The sequence below is a fragment of the Taudactylus pleione genome, unplaced genomic scaffold (assembly GCF_031769625.1).
Source record: "Taudactylus pleione unplaced genomic scaffold, aTauple2 ptg000087l, whole genome shotgun sequence".
In the NCBI taxonomy this organism is placed as follows: domain Eukaryota; kingdom Metazoa; phylum Chordata; class Amphibia; order Anura; family Myobatrachidae; genus Taudactylus; species Taudactylus pleione.
In genome coordinates this window covers 3,056,514-3,081,053 of record NW_028284489.1, presented here as the reverse complement: position 1 = coordinate 3,081,053, position 24,540 = coordinate 3,056,514, and the positions used below count along the sequence as shown (strand labels likewise).

Sequence of the window (24,540 nt, the reverse complement as noted above, 5' to 3'; positions counted from 1 at the left end):
TCAAATCTAAATCTCTGCATATTATACTGTACATCTGCCCCACCTGTAGTGCAGCATGGTTTTGCCAAGATGCACAGTTGTTTGCTCTAACCCTGGGGGTCATTCAGACCCGCTCGCGAGCGTAGGACGTTCACAAGCGGGTCGATGGTGCCGAATTGCGCATGTGCACGACGGAGGGAGCTCCGTCGTGCGCATGCGCGAGACCCGAATAACGACGGCCAAGCCGTCTCGCACCAAAGGGGGCGTGCTGTCGATGGTGAGTGACAGCACGCCCCCTTTGGTGGGCGTGCCGGGGGCGTGGCTGCCAGATGGAGGCGTTCCCATGGGAACGCCTACCGTCTGAGTCCGGCCCCACTGACATCGCTAGTGATGTCAGTGGGAGTGATTTTGGCTCTGATAGAGCCAAAATCACTCCAGGGCTTGCGGTTACCGAGACCCTACCGCAGGGTCTCGTCGCAAGCCCGATGGTCGCGATGGTCTTGACCATCGTGACCATCATCATGGACGCTCGCATCATGGACGCTCGTCCATGAGGCTGCTCCATTTTCATGTAGGAGGGCCCTGATTCAGAGCGAGCGCTCTGGTCAGAGCGTCCGGCTCTGAATCAGGCCCTCTATTCCCAAATCTTAATCAGGCCCAAAGTGCATCATAAATTGGACTGTTTGTTTATCTGTATTCAAAATATAACGTCTCTCTCCTCAGGTGTGTGCAACACTGACCCTGACAATACACACGGACTACAAGCGCCTGCAAATAGATTTCAGCTTAAATTCATCACTGAGATTTACATTTTAAAAACATATGAAAATAAAATAGTACACGGTTTCAAATCCAGTTTATCATTTCAATGAATGATTTTTTTTTGTTATATGAATTCTAAATTCATAGAATTGCTCATTTGTAACTAGGTTATCCTGCAGAAAGACACCTCTGTCAATCATTTATAATTAACATAATAATGGCTACATGGAGGTTGTGCTGAGGCACTTACTTAGCTCCTCTTGCCACCCAGGACTAAATGGCCCATGCCCTAGACTAATGAAACATTTTGTCATATTGAGTACAGAGAAGTGAAGCCCTTACGCTTTCGCTTTGGAAGGGATTTAAGAAGTTCCCACCCATCTCTCCGTCATCACGAGGCGTTCCTGGAGGGTTATTCATCCCTGCCATGTTATTTGGAGAGTTCTACAAGGGAAACATGAATATTCAGCCATTTTAATTCATTCATACGTATTCTACACTCTAATTTTCTTCATTACATCAGCATTTCAAAACTATCCATACCTTGCAGTTTTCTACTAAATAATAAGTTTTTTTTAATTAAATCAAATTCATAAGTATGTATTCTTAAGGTTCTAGTTTCTACCCATATAAATATAACTTTCTGGTACCCTTATGATAAAATACCCCTACAACACAAACTGGGAACCATAATCCTCCCACTTTCCACAGCTAGACATTTACACACACACACACACACACACACACATATATATATATACAGTCAGGTCCATAAATATTGGGACATTGACAGAATTTTCATATTTTGTCCTCTATTCACCACCAGAATGGCTTTGAAATGAAACAAACAAGATGTGATTTAACTGCAGACTTTCAGATTTAATTTGAGGGTAATTACATCCAAATCAGGTGAACGGTGTAGGAATTACAACGGTTTCTATATATGCCTCCCACTTTTTAAGGGGCCAAAAGTAATGGGACAAACTAAACAATCCTAAATCTAACTTTCACTTTTTAATACTTTGTTGCAAATCCTTTGCAGGCAATTACAGCCTGAAGTCTGGAACGCATAGACATCACCAGACGCTGGGTTTCATCCCTGGTGATGCTCTGCCAGGCCTCTACTGCAAATGTCTTCAGTTCCTGCTTGTTCTTGGGGCATTTTCCCTTCAGTTTTGTCTTCATCAAGTGAAATGCATGCTCAATCGGATTCAGGTCAGGGGATTGACTTGGCCATTGCATAACATTCTACTTTTTAGCCTTAAATAACTATTTGGTTGCTTTTGCAGTATGCCTCGGGTCATTGTTCGTCTGCACTGTGAAGCGCCGTCCAATGAGTTCTGAAGCTTTTGACTGAATATGAGCATATAATATTGCCCGAAACACTTCAGAATTCATTCTGCTGCTTTTGTCAGCAGTCACATCATCAATAAATACAAGGGAACCAGTTCCATTGGCAGCCATACATGTCCACGCCACGATACTACCACCACCATGCTTCACTGATGAGGTGGTATGTTTTGGATCATAAGCAGTTCCTTTCCTTCTCTTCTCTTCCCATCACTCTGGTACAAGTTGATCTTTGTCTCATCTGTCAATAGGATGTTGTTCCAGAACTGTAATGGCTTTTTTAGATGTTGTTTGGCAAACTCTAATCTGGTCTTCCTGTTTTTGTGGCTCACCAATGGTTTGCATCTTGTGGTGAACCCTCTAGATTCACTCTTGTGAAGTCTTCTCTTGATTGTTGACTTTGACACATATACATCTACCTCCTGGAGAGTGTTCTTTATTTGGCCAACTGTTGTGAAGGGGTTTTTCTTCACCAAGGAAATAATTCTTTTGTCATCCAGCACAGTTGTTTTCCGTGGTCTTCCGGGTCTTTTGGTGTTGCTGAGCTCTCCGATGCGTTCTTTTTTTTTAAGAATGTTCCAAACAGTTGATTTGGCCACACCTAATGTTTTTGCTATCTCTCTGATGGGTTTGTTTTGATTTTTCAGCCTAATGATGGCTTGCTTCACTGATAGTGACAGCTTTTTGGATCTCATATTGAGAGTTGACAGCAACTGATTCCAAATGCAAATGTCACACCTAGAATCAACTCCAGACCTTTCACCTGCTTAATTGATAATGAAATAACGAGGGAATAGCCCACACCTGTCCATGAAATAGCTTTTGAGTTGATAGTCCCATTACTTTTGGCCCCTTAAAAAGTGGGAGGCTCATATTGAAACTGTTGTAATTCCTACACCGTTCACCCGATTTGGATGTAATTACCCTCAAATTAAATCTGAAAGTCTGCAGTTAAAGCACATCTTGTTTGTTTCATTTCAAAGCCATTGTGGTGGTGAATAGAGGCCAAAATCTGAAAATTCTGTCAATGTCCCAATATTTATGGACCTGACTGTATATAAAAAAAACATTTATGGATTTTTTTAGTACCTTTGGCAACACATCCATATCTCCAGAGCCTGCAATACAGAGTTAAAAAAAGGCAATAAAATAAATGTATTATTCATTCTTTTTAATTAAAAATGTAAGTGATGGGCCTAATTCAGAGATTTACGTAAATTTGATATGCATGTGCAGATCTGTTTCTGCGACATACTGTAGGTCGCAGTGCCCCAAAGCGGCAGCATGATTAACATGCTGCTGACATTTTGGGGAGGTGACAAGGAGAGTTCCAGAAAACAGGGACGTATCGGCCCAGTTTGCTGGGCATGCCGAGGCCAGTGGCTGCCTCACTGGACACAGATTCACTGGCCCGACAGCATGATTTTGCTGGACATGCTGAGCAACTTGAGGGTTATTCGGATGTCTGATGGTCACACAGTTGATCCGATGGCTTTGTTTTGGATGCAGCAACGAATCACAGAAGCCAGCAGTGAGCATCTTTTTACTTAAGATGCCCACTGCAACTATGATTTCCCGTTTATCTCTGAATCAGGCCCTAAAATCACAAAACAACATTTATTTTTGTTTATTGTAAAATTCACAAATGTTTTACAAATATATTATTCTGAATATTTTAAAAGCTTTTAATATTCAGAAGTAATCTCAAAGACAGAAAAATATGCACTTTGTGCATCTATCATCTACATTATTCATCTTCTAGTGTTACTAGATGGATATGGCCATAATTCACATTTGGCCCACATATTTACTTATTTTATCTTACTGAAACTGTATAGGTAACCACACAGTAACTACTAGAAAGTTTCTCTGTACTAAGTCCAGTATTTACATTCATTACTGCACCGTAAGAGCAGTTGTTAGCAGGAGCTGATGACCACTAATGGTCCGTGCACACGGGACGATCCTCAGCGATAACGATATCACTGAACGATCTCCCTGTGTGCTGGATGATCGATATCGATCCTCCAGCACACCACCAACCAACCAACGATGGGCCAGCAACCCGTGGTCAACGATTGCGGGTCCCTATGTAACCTGGACAAAATCATCCAGGTTGATCTGCATGCACGGCCGATGGATGATATCGGTATCGTTCCACCGCAGGTAGTTCGTGGGATGGAAGGTACCAAAAAAAAGAACGATAACTTTATGATCGATATCGTTAATATCGTGCATATTTATCGTACCGTGTGTACGCATCTTAACAGCTGCACAGGATGCACTGTAACAACTTTTCAATGGTTACATCTTTGGGAGTTCCGCAGAGGGTCCAGTTTATTATTCCTGTTATCCTTGTGACTGTCTAATTGAACTATTGTGCTTTCCACTTATATACAAAGAAACAAGGAAACAATTTGTATGGCATTTTTTCATACTACATTTTACCGATCTCCAGAGATTCAGTTTACTGAGCAACACAGCCTTCAATTATAAGTAGGAATATTGTTACATACAGTATTCATTGAGATTGTCAAATCTATTTTATATAGTGTATTGTATCTGTGTATTTTTTTTTACCAGTATAATTATATTTTGTTGTTACATCTTAGACTAGGTTTTTTTAACCTGACAGGGAGCAGACTTTTATTTTTATACTCTTAGTTTACCTAGCACAGATTTCTCTAGGTTTTCTCTGTATTTTATAAACTCAAATGAGCACATTCTTGTTGTTCCATTATACCCGAGTTGCATTATTTTAATTTTACTAATTTGTACTGGACTGCACAATTTTATTCTATCTAGTAATTATATTGAAGTGTATGTGCTAATTTATTGCTAAACTGCAGTTACAGTATTTGCCACAAGATGCCACCATTGCATCAGTGTAAGAATGTAGAGTTTGGAATGGTCACATAATACAAATCTGCCTCTATCCGAATGTTGTGCTATTTGACATATCATTTTCTCTTGCTGTTGAAATGAATACTGTTGCTATATTTTTTTTTAGTTTGTATTGTTTTTGTTCCTGACTTTTCATATTTGATACAGCTGAGCAGAGAAATATTCTAATAGTTATCTAATTAAAATGTTAATATTATAGACCTTTTCCGTTTTATGGAGTTAATTTTCTATTGTGAAGTGGGTTTTACAAACAGTTCTGACAAAACCGCCATCATCGGTAGCGGAGAATCGCGTAAGAGTTCCCCTTACATAATACAAGCTGGTCTTTTTATTCTGCCAAATAACAAGTGTTCCAGTTAAGCACCGGGGGTCTATGCATGAGACCATCTAAACCAGCCTGTTAAGGCAGAGCGACTTCGCAAGTGATGACCGCGGAGCTCCGTCTGATTCCAACTGATGGATCAGGATACTCTCTGTAACAGACAGCTGGCGGTAAGATATTACCAATGAGACTGATTTATGAGACCCAGGCCCTCATTCAGAGGCAGTCAGAGGATGCAAGCGGTCGCTCAGAAACTGGGCGGCCGCTTGCATCCTGACCGGCCGCCTCTGTTTCGGTCGTTAGGCTGTGGGTTTACACCCACAGCTCTAACGACCGCTAGGGTGATGGTCGCGATGGTCATAGACCATTGCGACCATCGGGGCTTACGACGAGACCCTAGGGTAGGGTCTCACTTGTCGTAAGCCCCGGAGAGCTTCTGGCTCTGTCAGAGCCGGAAGCTCTCCACTGACATCACTAGTGATGTCAGTGGGGCCTCCCCCAAACGGCAGGCGCTCCCATGGGAATGCCTCCGTTTGGGCTGCCACCCTCCCGGCCCGCCTTCCAAATGGGGCGAGCTGTCAATCAACATCGACAGCTCGCCCCCTTTGGAAAGAGACCCGCTACCACCGGCGCTGTCGGTCGTAGCGGGTCTCACGCATGCGCACGAAGGAGCCGGCTCCCTCGTGTGCATGCGCACTGGACAAACATCGAGGCGGCCGTGCGGTCTGAATGAAGCCCCCACTCTCTAACTCATGCACATGGACAGTAATATGCATCATCGGGGCCAAAGTCCACACTATTGAATATGTGTCAAGGAACACCAAAATAGGCTATACTGATTACCTGATACAAATTACTGATGCTAATTGATGTTTTGATACTAAGTACCAACTTCAAAGACAGCATACTAATACATCTTGAAGTGTGTGATTATAAGCACCAGTACTACTGGCGATCTAATTCAATTATTTACCCGGATGACAGAGACTATATTGTGGAACCATATTTATTGATGGCACATATATGAGAGACACCTTCTGCAGGAGTGTATCTAATATGCTCATATAAGAGTTATCTATACTATTTAGAACCAGCCTGTATTGTATGTATTTTTGTGTGTGTCGTTTTATGTATTTTATATTTTATGTTTATTACCCCTTTTTTAGTTTAAATATGTCATATAGTATGTAATAAATTGTTACTTTTATGCCTAGCGCTCTTTGTCTGGTTTAGTCATAAAGCAATATTGTTGATTAATCAGGACATATCCATTCCATTTACTGACTGTAGACCCAGGCTTTTTTCATCTATATAGATTAATTTTGTCATGTATTATGTATACAATGTTTCTTTTCTCTCATCCATGCCTTTTATTCTATGAGCATGACCATTTGCACCTTTCATTTACACTTTCTATTACACAGTGACCACCGATAGCATCATTATTGCAGACACAAAGCTACTATTAGAATTTTGATTATATGGAGACATATGGAAATAATAATTATTGTGTATTTATAGAACACCAATTATAAAGCACTGTACAGAGAAATAAACACATATCTCTATTTCATTTTAATACTCTTACCTAATGATCCATTCATATGATGAGGTTCCATTGCACCCATTCCTCCCATTGGGCCATCAGGACCAGGACCCATTGGGAACTGCAAGAAATATCTAGTCACAAAAAACTGTCTTAGCATTACATGAGTCCTACTATGGGGGCTGTGTATGACAAATTGCATTATGAACCCCTACAATGATGGAAGTGTACATGTTGTTTGGCCTGACACCAATCAACAGGATCAGTTTTCCAATGTAAGTGGCAAATTGGACAGATCTGGATGCTTACAGCTCAGGCCGAGCAGCTGGATGATTACACAGGGGCTTGTCAGCATGATCGGCAGATGTCCACGCACACAGGCCGATAGCACTCACCTGCATATCAGATCGACACTGATTGGATCATTCTGATACATATTTTGAGACTAATAATGGGTCACTTAGTGCACTACACTAATCAGCTGATATGTCCACTTCACAAGTACATGGTTAAAAAAACTATAGCAAAACTAGGAGAAGAAATGCTCTCACTATGCACTCTAACAATCTCTTCTACTGCTTCACCATATATTTATTGATATTGCAAAATACAATACAAAAAGAGAAAATATCAATTAGCATTTATGGTTCATATGTCAAAATACTGCGACTATAAATATATTAACATAAAAAAATATTCTGCCAATCTCCTGTGCAGTCACAGTGATAGTCAGGACTCCCCTCTGCCCCCACTAATCTATCCTTTTCTAATTAAGCCCTGGCAGACTACACTCTGACAAAGCGGGGGTGACACTTCAGGAAGACTAATACAAAATAGCATTATTTGCAGACAGCATGTGTCTCTGCCTCAGCAAACCACTAATCTCTCTTCTAATTTAATTTGGGTATATACAGTACGGATTACCTGTCAGGGTGCAAATGAAAACACTTCCAAACCGATCACTAGTCACTAAATTTAGGAGTTTCCATTACAAGGGATTATACAACCAAGACTTGGGAGTCTTTATATATTTTATGGACAGGCCGGATATATGCACCCATCATACCCCACTTACCATGGGTGTAACTACCATAGGTACAAGGGGTGCAGCTGCTATAGGGCACAGAGCTCAGGGGTGCCCATCTTCCTTGCCAAAGTTACATGTGTTATATATATTTTTCTCCATTGGGTGGTACCATAGAGGTCTTTACACACTTTTGCTATAGGGCCTTCAAATACCGAGTTACACCCCTGCCACCTACTGTACCCAGGCCCGGAGACAGGGGTGTACTAAGGGTACCCCCATCCCGGGCCCCGAAGTACAGAGGGGCACTGGAAGCTAAATTTGAGTTTATGTAAATACAGAGTGCGCAGTCCGTCTGTGCGGCGCGTCACAACTAGATCCCCTGTGACCCCTTCGGAAGGGGCCCTTCCCCGGATTGAGTGCGCTGCCCATGCAGCATAGTATGTAAAATGAATGACGCGGCATAGTAATGAATGACGCTGCTGCGTCGTTACGTAAAATGTACCACTCGCGCTGGCCCTTTTATCCCTGCCTCCTTCTTTGCCACAGTGGCCTCGCCTCCCAGGAAGAGGAGGCAAACTCCAACAGACAGCTCCACTAGCAGAAGTTCCTCCCAGCTCCGATGACTCACCCTCCCCAGCCATAGGCAGCCCCAGCACTCGTTCCTGAGAACTTCAAAACTTGAAGAGGCAGGTTCTACACATTGACTGGCTATGGTGTGTGTGTTTATGTGAGTGTGTGCAGGGGCACCAAGAGGGGGGGGGGGAGCAGGTCCGGCACCGCTACCCCTCGCTCTTACATCACAGCAGCCCAGCTGCACTGCCACTGGGAGACTGCTCGTGGCTCCTAAAGCAGCAGCAGTCTCCTATGCCTATGGGGGGAGCGATCATGCTGATCACGCCCCCCATAGGCTGTGCGCTGGGCTGAGGGGTGCTGCTGCAAAATATTTTTTTTTCCTCTAAAGGGGCGTGGCCACGCCGTCCGTGATTAGGCCACGCCCCCTGTCACCTATCTAATATATATATATATATATATATATATATAATATATTACCAAGACAGCTACAAGAAGCATTGTTGGTACTCACCAAAGTCCAGCAAGGTGTATTTGTTGGATTCACATACACTAAAGTCATCATTTCGGTTTATGTTTACAAAAAATAAGGGACTTTGGATGAATAAATTTTAAGCATGTTGCCTAACTGGCAGTGAAATAGAATTCTGGATCAATGTAGCAACTTACAATTACCAGGTATAAAATGTGCAGTTATTATTCCAAGAGCCTTCCCTATCAACCCCTCCACCATTTCTGCTCTCCCTTTTATTACTGTTATATGCCATCAAAACGTCCTGTCTCTATCACTAAAATATCTCTATATTTACTGTGTGATTCATATAACAATTCACCTTTATATTCAGCACAGTCATTGTATATACTGCCATTGTTCTGAAAATAAATAAAAAGGGGATGTAGTTATGTTGCCGACGCAGAGGATGCCAGCTGTTGAAATACCGGCGTCAGTATCCCGACCCTGGGACTAAACATAGGCGCCTAAATCCTGATGCTATTTTAGATACCGACGCCGGAATCCCGACAGCCAGCATCCCGAACATAAGTATAGCGGGGCCGGGTTAGGTGTTAGCCACGGGGAGGGAGGATTAGGTTAGGGTTATGGTGCGGGTGGGGAGGGCTAGAGTGCAAGAAGGGAGGGTTATGGTTAGAGGCAGAAGGGGGGAGGGGTTAGGATACTTACTTACCCCTGTCGGGATGCTGAGCATCGGGATACCACTGTCAGTATGTTGACAGCTGGCATCCCGACTGCCAATATTTCATACCCAACCCCAAATTAGGGGAGTTTCTTCCATCACTTGAGCAATGCTAAATATTGGTATACTCTCTAGTAATGCTGTTTATTTGAGAAATCATAGATATCCACACAAAGTGGGGGTCATTAATCTTGTTATATATAGTTTTCTGACATCCTGAGCTTTGGCACATCGGGTTGGATATGAAATACTGATTTGTTTTTCTCTACAATTCCATTGCATGTGATACATACCCAAAAATGTGTTTCTGGACACTACATCATGGTTGGAGACATTAATAAACATCAGAGCATTTTACAGGCAGATGGACGAATGACTAAAAATCCAATTAAAATCATTTTGAAAGCTATAAGAACATATGATACTGCATTTCCATATTTAAATCTAAGGAATAAATGTCTAATTGGCAGATCAATTGTGCCACTATTGGCCAGAGTCTGCACGCCATAAAAGTGAGGTCTCCATGATGACCTGCTAGGACTTGTGTAGCTATAGACATTTTTCAAAAATTAAAAAATTGTCCACAATTTGTAGCAATGGAATTCACATATTGTTTTCTAGAAGTATTTCTTGCAATAATCATATTAATGGCACAGTTAATAACATTTGTGAACCCCTCCATCTATATTCTCAATCTAGCAATCCATTTGGTTTGTTTATCAGAGGAAGCACATTCCCAGGATCATCAAGAATAAGGCTGATCCGTTCACGGACATATGTGGTATCTAATTACTTTTGTGGCTACCTTCTTGGGGTCGGCCAGCATCTGACACATTTCTTCTTCAGTTCCCATAGCTATGAGCGTGCTCTTATATGGTGATGTTATGTCCACGTGCTTGTTTTGATGCAAGCTTTTCTGTTTTAGGTAAGCTAAGTGATTTGTTGGTGCCTACAGTATATTCTCCATTATCACTATTGGGCTGCGCTTCTTAAACCCAATGTGGACACTAATGTACAGAATTCTGTAGTCACATTTTGGAATGGTAATTCGTTACTGCCCACACTTTTATGGTGTGCAGTCGGTTTCATGGTGATTGGCACAGATGATTTTAATACCAGACTGGTAAATAGAAAGTAGGTGGATCTACCGATAACAGGCAATTAGTACTTTAAAAAAAAGCATTAGTATGTTCCATATGTTCTAATTGAATATGTTTTCATTTGTGCATCTGCCTATAATATGCTGTGACATTCCCAGCCCTTATGAGTCAGCCAGAATTACGTCGGATATGCATCACACATTGTCTGATAAAACAAGTTCTTCCATTAGTTTTGACATTTGCCACATGGCTCTGTGACTCAGCAATGCTGGAATACTATCATGCACTCCAGCATTGCCTTCATAGTTTAGGCAGGAATGTTCAGCACACTGAGGTCTATCAAATGTTGGCATCATATTTGTCTACCTGGTTAAAGACTAGATTGGTATCGTAGTAAGGCAGTGGTCACCAACCTTAATTGGGGTGTGAACTACTCGAGATAAATGAAATATCCTGAAGAGCTATTAAAATTGTAGAAAAAGAAAATCTGTATTGTGTCCACGTTAAGTGGTCTAGCAACTTACTTTGTAATACTACAGGGCAGCTCTTATTCTGGAGAAATGCCTGGCCTTGCCTTATCAAGTAAATGAATCCAGGTAGTGCTGAGCGGGAGTCACTCACGGTGTCAGTCATGCATTTTGCTGCTCTGCCGTAACATCAGTGCTATGGGCGGTACCACAGGGAAACGTGTCAGGTGATTGCTGTAGCAGCTATGTCAATCACTTGACACGCTTCCCCATGGCTCCACCCACGGTGTCGACGCCACATGGGAGCGCGCATCAGAGGCCTCATTACTTCCTCATAATCTCATAGTTTACTCCGAGCTACCGAAATTATGACCGCAAGTTACTGGTAGCTCGTGAGCTACGGGTTGGTGAACACTGTAGTAAGGTATATGGCGCAAATCACTTAATGTCACAGTACCCATTACCGCGTATCTATTTTGTCAAATAATAGATAGCAATACACAGTGTTGTAAATACTCATATAAACCACTATAATCTTATAGCTATTGTACAATTGTGGTTTGTCATTTCTATGACATCTGAGCTTTTACACATCACATTGATTATATGAACCATTATGACATTGATAATATGGCTAGTCCGGCAAATGAGCTCTAATTGATCTTATTGTGTCTTGTATGACACTTCATTACATCAATATATAAGTCAGAGTGCATACTGTGAGAATTTCTATGCTTATTTATTTTTTCAAATGTTTTTGATATTTCATCCCAGTCATCTGCCTATAGGACAGGAGTAGGCAACCTCCATCACTCCAGCTGCTGTGGAACTACACAGCCCAGCATGCCTTGCCGCAGTTTTAGCAAACCTTAACAGCACAACTGTGACCGGGCATACTGGGGTTTGTAGTTCTACAGCAGCTGGAGTGCCACAGGTTGTTTACCCCTGCTCTAGTATATACTTGTAACACTAATTATTTATTTGGGATTAGAAACAGCATAAAATAACATCCATGTACTAAAGGCAGACACATTAACAATGCAGTGCACATGATTGTAATATTTATCATGTAGGGGTATGGATTTAAAAAAAAAACCTGTGCTAGTTTTATGTTTTTAACATTAAATGAATGATACAAATTGAACACTAATAGTAACAACATAGGGAATATGTCTGACAATTAATGACATTAATTACTGACGGTAATTCTACAGATCATTTGGACAATGCTGAATTTAAGAAAACTGGGAGCCTCTGCCTGGAATAAAGTGTGTGTAATACATTGCCTTTCTATCATCATGTTACTTACATTTGGCCTGCTCCCGCCGGGTCCTATGGGGTTCATCATTGTGTACATGTTCTCACTGGAATTTGTAGAGTCTGCAGGGAACACAGTAATAATGAGCACGCATCAATCACACAACTTCTAACCACTTGTATCATGGCTGATGAGAGAACACTCAGACCCTGCTCTGGGTTCCGCTTCCTTAGCACTCCCAGGCTACAGGTAGCAGTGATACATGTGTAATCTAAGGGGCATGTGAACATGCAGACCAATAGGAAGCTACTGTTGCTCCATCCATCCTCCAACTCCCTAATATACTGCTCCAATACGCAAATCAGGCTGCTGCAATGTGTAGTACTTGTGTATTCACAGCTTATTTTGTTTCTATATGATCTGCAGATGTACTAATAAGCTGCTAAAAAAAACTGCTGACAAGAAAGTGTGCATCATCCTGTTGTGTCTCCCGTGATATTATGGAGCTGGCTCGCTGATCCTTCCTGCTCCTGTTCTCTGTCCTTGGTGACCTACTTTCTTCAGACACATCCCAAAAGCAGATGGAAGAAGTCAATCCCTGGCCAAAATATCAACTATGCGGCCATGGATATGCTTCAGTAGGACAAGTCCCATTGTTGTCTGGAGTCTGACTATCCGGATTAGGCCATGTCAGGAGAACACATTTTGGCAATGATCTCTTGGTTTTGTATGTGTAAACAGTCTGCTCTTATTGCACTACTAATATGCTTCACTCATCAAGTTCAAGTTAGAAGGCACTTGTGATTAAAACACTGCTCCGTACAGTAGTACATGATTCATAGTAGGAAAAAACTGAATACATTTTTATCACAGAAGAGTTTTCCCAGTGGAAATATTCATGGGCTGATTCGAAGTTGTACGCAAGTCAGCCGCCAGTGTGACCGCACTGCATGCACAGAAATATAAGTGGATATTTGCCTGCATGCCAAGTAGCACGTACCTATGCAGCAGCACTGCCCCATCCATCTGCTTGCAGAAGTAGCTGTCATCACTATCAGTGAGCATTTGCACCATCAATCATACTCTTGACTCAGCAAAGCCTGCGATTCTGCCTAACTACCCCCTCCAGAACACTTAGCGTTAATGCAAAGGCCCCTTTGCCACCTACTTATGAGATGTGTATGACTCTCTGAATTATACTTTCTCATACTTGGCTCAGATGCAAGCCCAGTGCTAAAATTCCCAAGATCCATCCGCAAAACAGACTTGCATGTAACTCTGAATCAGCCCCTCAGTGCTTACTTGGGAAGTTTGCATTTACTGTACTTCACTATTTCACTCAAGTAACAATTGACTACAATTAGTGTAACCTTTTACTTCCTGGCTGCTCTTTACTGGACACTCCAATAGCAAACATGCAGTGGTGCCGAGTGGGCAGGAGACTGGGACAGCCAATAAGGCGTAACCATGCTCCCATGATGCCGTGGCCACTCCCCCTGCAACAGTGTGCAGCCTCTTCACTGGGTCCAGTTATTCATAACGGGTGTGCAACAGTACATTAGAGCCACTTTTATGTGTTTATCCCAAAATATACCAATTAGGGTTAAAATCTCATTGTTCTACAGCACTATAAAAGAAGTAAATTAACTAAATTATGACCAGAAATATGATCCTTATTGGAATGAAAATAAATGGAGAGAATGGCTATAAATAAAACCAGCTCACAACTAATCTGTAGTAAGATATTATTACCTCCTGGGCTGGGCATTATAGGCGTTCCAGGCGGACCCCCACCACCGGGTGGACCCTAAATAAACAAAATGGAGATAACTATCATGTTGACAGGCAAGCGTCAATGTGTACATAATGACTAGCCCACGCTTGACTTTAAGTTCCACAGTTAATACACCAGAGTGTTCCCTCTTTATTATATCAGCTTAGGCACATGCCAAAACTGGTCGCTGTGGTTTTATAAAGAGGGGCATTATATTATAAGTAATATAATTAATGTTTTTACAGTCAGGTGCATAAATATTGGGACATTGACAGAATTTTCATATTTTGGCCTCTATTCACCACCACAATGGCTTTGAAATGAAACAAACAAGATGTGCTTTAACTGCAGACTTTCAGATTTAATTTGAGGGTAATTACATCCAAATCAGGTGAACGGTGTAGGAATTACAACGGTTTCTATATGTGCCTCCCACTTTTTAAGGGGCCAAAAGTAATGGGACAAACTAAACAATCCTAAATCTAACTTTCACTTTTTAATACTTTGTTGCAAATCCTTTGCAGGCAATTACAGCCTGAAGTCTGGAACGCATAGACATCACCAGACGCTGGGTTTCATCCTTGGTGATGCTCTGCCAGGCCTCTACTGCAAATGTCTTCAGTTCCTGCTTGTTCTTGGAGCACTTTCCCTTCAGTTTTGTCTTCATCAAGTGAAATGCATGCTCAGTCGGATTCAGGTCAGGGGATTGACTTGGCCATTGCATAACATTCCACTTTTTAGCCTTAAAAAACTCTTTGGTTGCTTTTGCAGTATGCTTCGGGTCATTGTCCATCTGCACTGTGAAGTGCCGTCCAATGAGTTCTGAAGCATTTGGCTGAATATGAGCATATAATATTGCCCGAAACACTTTAGAATTCATTCTGCTGCTTTTGTCAGCAGTCACATCATCAATAAATACAAGGGAACCAGTTCCATTGACAGCCATACATGCCCACGCCACGACACTACCACCACCATGCTTCACTGATGAGGTGGTATGTTTTGGATCATAAGCAGTTCCTTTCCTTCTCCATATTCTTCTCTTCCCATCACTCTGGTACAAGTTGATCTTTGTCTCATCTGTCCATAGGATGTTGTTCCAGAACTGTAATGGCTTTTTTAGATGTTGTTTGGCAAACTCTAATCTGGTCTTCCTGTTTTTGTGGCTCACCAATGGTTTACATCTTGTGGTGAACCCTCTATATTCACTCTTGTGATGTCTTCTCTTGAATGTTGACTTTTACACATATACACCTACCTCCTGAAGAGTGTCCTTGATTTGGCCAACTGTTGTGAAGGGGTTTTTCTTCACCAGGGATATAATTCTTCTGTCATCCACCACAGTTGTTTTCCGTGGTCTTCCGGGTCTTTTGGTGTTGCTGAGCTCTCCTGTGCGTTCTTTCTTTTTAAGAATGTTCCAAACAGTTGATTTGGCCACACCTAATGTTTTTGCTATCTCTCTGATGGGTTTGTTTTGATTTTTCAGCCTAATGATGGCTTGCTTCACTAATAGTGACAGCTCTTTGGATCTCATATTGAGAGTCGACAGCAACTGATTCCAAATGCAAATGTCACACCTAGAATCAACTCCAGACCTTTTACCTGCTTAATAGCAATAATAGCAATGCTTAATTGATAATGAAATAACGAGGGAATAGCCCACACCTGTCCATGAAATAGCTTTTGAGTTGATAGTCCCATTACTTTTGGCCCCTTAAAAAGTGGGAGGCACATATAGAAACCGTTGTAATTCCTACACCGTTCACCTGATTTGGATGTAATTACCCTCAAATTAAATCTGAAAGTCTGCAGTTAAAGCACATCTTGTTTGTTTCATTTCAAAGCCATTGTGGTGGTGAATAGAGGCCAAAATATGAAAATTCTGTCAATGTCCCGACATTTATCCACCTGACTGTATATGCAGAGAACAGTCCTGGTGGCAAGCAAATGTATCATTATAAATGGGGTACTATGAACATGGAGATATGTATATGCATAAAAAATACCAAAGTGGGGAAAAAAAACTCTTACCACGTAGTTTCCAGGTGATGACGATGAATACGCTATCTGAACGTAGGGAAAAAATGTAATACTGTGAGCCATAATCGGTAAACAAAGATATACACAAAAAAGACACCAGTGTAAGTTTATGAAGCACAATGGTAAAGATGGCCAATTAAATTACTTTGGATAAGGCCCTTTATACAAGTGTCTTAGAACACATTAGCCACTTTGTAAATATATGAGAATCAGCATTGCATTAAGATCATATGCATGGATTCTTGAAAGGTCCAAAAATTACATATCACACATTTCAGTTCGTATTGTGACGGCTGGAGGAGTGTCTTCCTCGTTAAACAGGAATGTCATTACATAACAGATGACACAACTTTCTTTATCACATATGGTACAGTGGCATTGAGAGCAGCATTCATCAGGCCTCTAAAACCAGGTACACACCTAAAAGATATATCTGCAGATCGACTGATCTGCAGATGATGCTTGTTCATACACACTGAACAACCATCATCTGTCATCTGGCCGCGGGTCCCGCTGGCCGTGTCACGTCCCCCTCCCTGCGCCTCTGCAGCAAGTGGACAGTCGGTCGGCCGACCGTCTGTACACACATCATGATGAGCAGATATTTCTGCAGTTCTATCTGCCATCGGCTGTGCAGCACAGCTGACGCGATATGTCTGTGAAAGAGGTCGTTCACAGACAAATCGCTGGTACACACTGGCCGATGCACGCGCGATATATTGGCCAATCAATTGTTCGGACAATATATCTGCCAGTGTGTACCCAGCATCCGACCCAGCTTTTCAAGATGGTATATTTTGATCCCTTCAGAGTCTGGAAAGTTGGTAGCGACAGCCATGCATGATGTTGAGTTGTGAGTTGTTTGGAAGCTGTAACAAACTATTGCACATGACACTGGTTTTCCATAGTCCTAAGCAGTGAAGGTGATAATATATTACACAGACTACACACAGTTCTACATTTTGTATTACATGAATTCATTTGTTTATCTTTTAATTTTTAAAGTGTTATTTTCAACCAGTAGAATATGGGACGATGAATCAAGAATTAGTTGTACTATATAATATGAATTTAATGTTAGACTGCATATTGATGATACATTGCCATCAAAGTGATTTGTTGCTTTCCATTCTTATTAAAAGACACTTACTGAATTAGCATTGGGGTTTGGCCAGGGACCTCTCCCTCCTGGGCCCCTATAAGAAGAAATTTCTTTTAATAAAATAAAACAGACACAGAATACAATTTAAAGAGATAAATCCCCAGTTGTAGATGACACCGTATGTGCATGCACTTACATGTTCATCCCTGGCATGCCAGGACCACCTAACGAGTTTGGAGGAGGCCTCATTCCACTGCTGTAGTTCTGGACACAATAAGAATGAAATAAATTAGTTAATTTTATCCTGTAAGTTCAGACTGTTTTATATGGACAGAGGAGAGATCTAGCCAAATATTTATTCCACAGTTCTTATTATTAAGATCATCCTATTATTTTAAAACAAAGTGTTTTTTGAGGCTTAGTACCTGAGGTCCCATAGCTGCCATGCCTCGTGGTGGGTTCATTCTCTGCATGGGTCCTCCCATGTTTGGATGTCCTGAAAAACAAACAAACAAAAGTCAATCGACATATTTCTGCACATCCATCATCTACAGTAAATACTATGCAAAGATGATAGAGATGTGCACGGTCCCCCGTGTTTTGTCCGAATCCAAAACCTGAGTTTGTTTTTTAAAACCGAGTTCCGACCCGGCAACAGATCCGAACCGGGACACAAAAGTAAATCCGAACCTTGACCCAGTTCTACTCGGAGCCCCTAAATTCGGGTGTGTTCAGATTTCAGAAATTGGACCCGCAAATCTCTATCTGTATATTATGTAGATACTACAAAGCATACTATTTTAACAAACTTATTTATATAAAATATATCTTTGACAAGTCAAATTAAAAAACATGACCATCACATCCCCATCAATGAGTCATACTATCAGTCACACCCACCCCTGCAATCTGCTTCACCCCAACCAACCTTTATCCATTGGCACAGCTGTCTGAAGGTTTGGAATTTTTCAACTCTTTATTTATAATTTTTGAACATAACAACATACAACAGTGGGTTAAACAACAAACTGTGGTAATACAGAAACAAGACAATAGCAGAGACCACAGCAATATCACATTGGAGCACACAATTGCCAAAGCAACAGGAGGGTATGCATTTTATAAGAATACATTAAAGTCACTGAAGAAGCTGAAAGAAATGGCAATACATGGAGGTAGGAGGGAAAGAGCCCAGAGCAGGGGTCATTGATGGAAAATGATGCCATATGCACTAGGATATTCACTTGTCTATACATAGAGGTCAGTACAGAGCAGGCTCTAGGCATAGGCAGTATAGGCCTAGGGGCAGCTGCGGAATGGGGCACCGGGACCATGGGAAGTTCCCTCTGAGCCAGTCCATTGCTCCCCCCAGTCGGGCCACCCAGCCAGCTCACACTGCTTACCGGGCCGCATGGCTGCTACAGCAATCAGAGCTCAGAGCTAAATTGTGCTACCTGTCATCCTTAGGTTCAGTTATGTGGTGGGGGACAGGTTTCCGCTTCTGTTTGTCCACATATTTACATCAATAATTTGATTTGGTGCTGGACCACCATCCTGAGGCACCCCTGCCACGGCGCACAGTTTGGGAACCACTGAGCTAGCATATCACCTAATGGTGATTAGGCATTAAGAAAACTAATTGTTGTTTGCTCTTTTTGTTTTTAGCAAAATACATTTGTAGCAATCGCATTACTGTGAAAGTTTGTTCTATTCTAGCATTACTCCTAAACTTATTTGGGGCAGATTATATCCTTGTAACGACTGTATTTATTAATTTGACTAAAACCCTATATCCATAAAACAGGGGGCTTCTCTCCCTATCTAACACAATCTACTGTCATGCTCAGTGGCAGAACCAGAGAGTGGTGGGCCCAGGTGCAAGAATATGCTTTGTCCCCCCCCCCACATTCCTGGCACCCCATACCAAAGCTTTTTCAGCCCCCCACACGGTTATTAAATGCAGTCTGCCCTGCTGCCCAGCCTTTCTTTTTCTCACCACCTCACTCCCCCCCCCAGCCATTAAATCCAGTGCCTGTCCTGACTCCTGCTGCCCAACCTTTTTTTTCACAATCTCACACCGCAACACCCCACTTTTTTTTTTACCACTGTACACCACAAACCAAAAGCCCCCCCCAGCTGCCAAGCCTTTTTTTCACACTTTACACCACAAACCCTCCGCGCTTTTTTTTTTACCACTTGCACTTACCTTGTTTCCTTCTTCTTCAGCTTCTTCTTGTAAGAGAAAACACTGCATAGGGGGGATGACTACTGGGAGCACTATATAAGGGGAACTGCATATGGGGACCACTACTGGGGGCACTGTATAAGGGGCACTACCGGGGGCACTGTATAAGGGGCACTACTGGGGACACTGTATAAGGGTGCATTACTGGGGGCACTGTATAAGGGGCACTACTGGGGACACTGTATAAGGGGCACTACTGGGGGCACTGTATAAGGGTGCATTACTGGGGGCACTGTATAAGGGGCACTACTGGGGACACTGTATAAGGGTGCATTACTGGGGGCACTGTATTTGGCTGCTCCTCTCCCTCCCTCCATCAGCGCGCATGACATCATGATGTCACGTGCCCCGTGTCAAAACAAGGGCCGTGTCATGTCTGTCATGTTGGTGGAGCCGGAGCGGCCGGAGTGGGTCCGCTCCGACTTCATCCATTTACTTAATGGGGACTGGGTCGGCGGGCAGCCCCAACGGCGCTGTCAGATGCAGACGGCTTTGGGCCCCTGCACCACAGCGGGTCCAGCACCTCTGCTAGTTCCGCCCCTGGTCATGGTATATAACTGGCAGCCCCCAGAAAAGCACACGCAAACCCATTTAAAGGTACATGTCAGATTAGAAAAAGGAGGCTATATTCATGGAAAGAAAGTGCTTAAAATATTTAAATAAAGCGTTTTGTTTTGTTTTTTAAATCTGAATAATAGCAAAGTAATTTTTAACTTTTAATTTTTTTGTACAAGCGGAACTAAAAGTACAAGTCTGAGTTTACATTGCCACTGAGCAAGCGTCAAACCATTATAAACTGACCTGGCAAAGTGATAACATTACTTTTACTGCTGCCATCCAGTATCAACGATTACTGACTATCACTAAGCTGTTCTGAATATAATTGAGGTTATAACAGATTTTCTACTGCTGCAACAAGCCACGACTGAAAATCTGTGTTATGGCAGCATATTAATAAATAGGAGCCTAAGAAATGTAATCCATAATAATAGGTTAAATTTCCCTGATTACTAATTACAACTATCCACCATGGGTATCTGTATTTCTCTGAGGATTGTGGACTTTCTAGCCAATTACAGCACACATTATGGGAATTCAGCACTCAAGTGTGGCGCTAGGAGATATTGGTAGTTACAGTGTCAATCTTATTCTGTAATCGGATTAAAGAAGAGCTTAGATTTGCCAAGTATTGTCAAATGGAGCTTTACCTCTCTTCAGTGACTGCTTCAGTAAAGCTGAAGAAATTGAACTACTGAATCAATGGGAAATAAACATGAAATAGACAAGTACCCACTTTCATCAGTAAGAGACTGCTGAGCTCTCACAAAACATATGGGGGGGAAGGCTTTGTCCCAGGACACCATCACATACTACAGACAGTCCCGTTACTACAGTGGGTGCGGTTGCTACGCGGCCCGCAGCACCACCAGGGCCCACTTCCCCCTGCACCCAGCTCACCTCAGCAGCATTACAAGAAGAGAAGCCACTGATGATCCGTGCAGCAAGCTGCTTTTTAGTCACAGGCACACTGCAGCCTAGGAAGCAGTTTGATGCACGGATCATCAGTGCTGCAGGCCCCCCTCATTTGATACATCTCTCACTCACAGATCCCAGACTACGGCTAAGCCTCCTCCCAGCTTCAGTGAGGAGAGATGGAGCGGCGCCCAGGGCTCAAAGGTAAGGAGAGCGGGGCTGAAGGGTGGGGAGATGGGGGGCATAGCTAGACCTATGGAGGACCCGAGGAAATTTTGCTATGGGGCCCCCATACCTCTGGTTGCACCCCTGACTACAGAGCTCTCACAGATACAGACTCTGGGCCTGATTCAGACCTGCTCGCAAGCGGGTCAATGGTGGCCCAGTGCGCATGCGCACGACGGAGCCGGCTCCATCGTGCGCATGCGCGAGACCCGGATAGCGACGGGCAAACCGTCGCTCCAGGTCTCGTACCAAAGGGGGCGTGCTGTCGATGTTGAGTGGGTGGGCCGGGGGAGTGGCTGCCCAAACGGAGGCATTCCCATGTGAACGCCTCCGTTTGGGGCCGGCCCCCCTGAAACCACGAGTGATGTCAGTGGACATCACAAGTGATGTCACGAGTGATGTCATCACGAGTGATGTCAGTGATGACATCACGAGTGATGTCAGTGGAAGAGATTTCGGCTCTGTTTGAGCCGAAGTCTCTCTGGGGCTTGCTGCAACTAGACCCTACCACAAGGGTCTCGTCGCAAACCCGATGGTCGCGATGGTCTTGACCATCGCGACCATCTTCCTGGCCGCTCGCTATAGCTGTGGGTGGTCACCCACAGCTATGCGAGCGGCCAGGAGGCCGCTCTAAAAAACAAGAAGGCCGGCCCTGATTCAGAGCGAGCGTTCTGTCAGAGCGTCCGGCTCTGAAACAGGGCCTCTGTACCACCATCAATGTTCTGCTCATGCTTCAGCCCCTAGTGGTGAACAACTTGCTGTACATGTAAGTTTCTGAAGATTGTCACATAATTATAACACACACACCATAGTTGCCAATCTTTTAAGATATTTCCAAGAAATCCACCAATCCCTTTCTGCAGGTTTCCTATGGCAGTGTTTCAGCTGACCTTAAAACATTACAATCAGCATCATGTTATGTGTTGATTTTTTCTTAGATGATCCATGGGGGTTATTCATGATCACAACCTCATGGCCCCACATAAACTATGTATCCAACTTTCTGTGAGTTGTTCGGTGAATACCAATGCACAGAAGCTATTCAGTAATGCTCCAGTGCCAGGACAGCTGGAACAAAAAGAAGCTACAGCACATACATGAACTTAGTCCACACATGCGCATAGCGAGGGCCGGAGGAGGCAAAGGGATTAGAGTGGACCCCCTTCTCACCCCAGATCTCATTCCGGGACTCAGTAGGCTAACTCCTCCATATTCATTAAAGATGGCTTAGTTTCCTGTAATCAAGCTCCGAATACTTTTTACAGCTGTACAGCTGACATACATGAGAAAAGCACTTGTCAATCTCCTGATGGTGGCGTTCCGTGGTTCATATGCCTCTATTACACACACATATATACATGAACTGAGAATGTATTCACTCAGCTTGGTTCCTACCACACTTTTACAAGAAAATGCGTACAAAGTAAGTATGTTTTTGTGCTATGATAGGCAAGGCAAGGGCATCAAGAGGGAATGGAGAGAAGATGCAAACTCAAAACAGATAGTATTCAACCAGAATCAAACTCAAGGCCCAGTGCTCCAGAGTAACAATACTGACACATACCACACCATAAGCCTTTAGGCATGAAAGAAAAGCATGGGCCGTTATTCATCGGTTCAAACACAAATGGAGATTTCAATGAAAAATGTTATTTGGTATACCACTTGCTCTTATCAGGGCACTAAATAATATAGTAACAATATACAAAAAAATACAATACAGTGCACTTATATATTTACAATTATGTACCTTGTGGCCGCGTGGGATCCATAGAGTTTGGCAGCAGAGGCTGTGAACCTGGAACCCCAACAGGGGGCTGAAGAACACAAAATCATTTATTATACTTTTGCAGTGGGAAAATTAAAACAACAACAAAATAAAAAAAAGTAAAGTTCAGTGAGGCACAATCTATACTGAATCACATCTTCCTACATTAAAGGAAATAGGGCAAAAAAGTATTATGCAAGAAATGTTACTCGGAAGAATATTAACACACATGGATTTAACAAAAAAAAAAAGGTTGAAGTCATTAGCAGATCATACAGTATTATCATTTTGAGGGTAACATGCCACCTTGGGTCTGCAGTTAAATGAGATGATGATTATTTATATTTTTAAGAGTGTGAGAGTTAGTTACAGGTGACTACTATAGCATCCTGTAAAAAAATATATAAACTGACCTGATTTGGCATTCTGAGAGATGGTCGAGGGCCACCAGGATACCGAGGGGACATGAATGGCTGAAACAAAAGAATAGATTGGTTAAATTACAATTCCTGGAGAAAATAATTGTAGCCTACATTATGCTATGATGTTGTGCTATGTTGGATAAGTGAAAAGATGGCTTCCTCTGATAAATTACAGCAAGAACAACAATATTGGGCCATGGAAACCAGAGGGAAAGATGTCTTTGTTACTAAATTAATCCCATCAATATATACTTAGAGAACATTGATCTTGTACCAAAATAGTAGTTCATTTAATTTCTACTGTTAATAGGAATAGTAAGCTAAGGAATTTAGTGCAACCTTAAAATGTGCGTTACTTTTTTCTACTAAGAAGGGTAGCAGTGCTCCCGTGGATGGTACATTTGTGTCATCCTTGTAACAGGTAACCTAAAATAGGATTAAAAGGATGAAAAGAAAGAGTCCACCCCTCCCAGCCCATCCGATGGCTTAGTGGCCTTGCATGTGGCTGAGAAGTGAATCGCTCTATTCAACATCAAAAGGAGCAGCAGCTTAAAGACATTTTGTTCCTACTATGAGCAATTAATGTATGTTTGACCAAGATAATATACCTGGGTTTATATAACCAGATCATGTGTTTACCAGTAATTCCTCTATGTCACTTTATATGGCCTGGTCGATCTTAATAGTGATAATGTACTCCTGTAATGTGAGAATAAAACTTGCAACTTTGTTCCTATTAGTAGTTTAACAGTAATTGAGATTAATTCAGATGGGATAGATTTGCAGTTAGAAATATGCACACAGCTACCATGAAGGCTGAGGGCAAGCAAATGACTGACTTGTGGATATGGCTGATAAAGTCATTATCTTTCAGTTATTACGGCTTGGGACTTTGCACATCCTCTGTGCTTCATTCATTGGAGAAGTCCTTCCATAATTGTTTAAAGTATTTTAACTGACCCTCAGTCTCAAGAGCCAAACGAATGAAGTAGAGCAATCTGCTGCCATAGTGA

General features: G+C 42.4%; 1 protein-coding gene across 3 annotated transcripts in view; it reads right to left on the bottom strand.

The window, feature by feature from the left end:
- Window positions 1–24,540, bottom strand: part of LOC148529030 (single-stranded DNA-binding protein 3-like) — a 551,001-nt gene that overhangs the window by 8,821 nt on the left and 517,640 nt on the right. For all 3 annotated transcript variants that reach the window (XM_088468944.1, XM_088468946.1, XM_088468945.1), the window contains 11 exons: window positions 23,519–23,578; window positions 23,088–23,154; window positions 17,820–17,890; window positions 17,591–17,658; window positions 17,443–17,488; window positions 16,284–16,319; window positions 14,231–14,285; window positions 12,530–12,600; window positions 6,906–6,984; window positions 3,181–3,209; window positions 1,084–1,185 (listed from right to left, as the gene is read on the bottom strand). In XM_088468944.1, coding sequence (XP_088325070.1) covers window positions 1,084–1,185; window positions 3,181–3,209; window positions 6,906–6,984; window positions 12,530–12,600; window positions 14,231–14,285; window positions 16,284–16,319; window positions 17,443–17,488; window positions 17,591–17,658; window positions 17,820–17,890; window positions 23,088–23,154; window positions 23,519–23,578 — 684 coding nt within the window. The remainder of the gene's footprint in view (window positions 1–1,083; window positions 1,186–3,180; window positions 3,210–6,905; window positions 6,985–12,529; window positions 12,601–14,230; window positions 14,286–16,283; window positions 16,320–17,442; window positions 17,489–17,590; window positions 17,659–17,819; window positions 17,891–23,087; window positions 23,155–23,518; window positions 23,579–24,540) is intronic.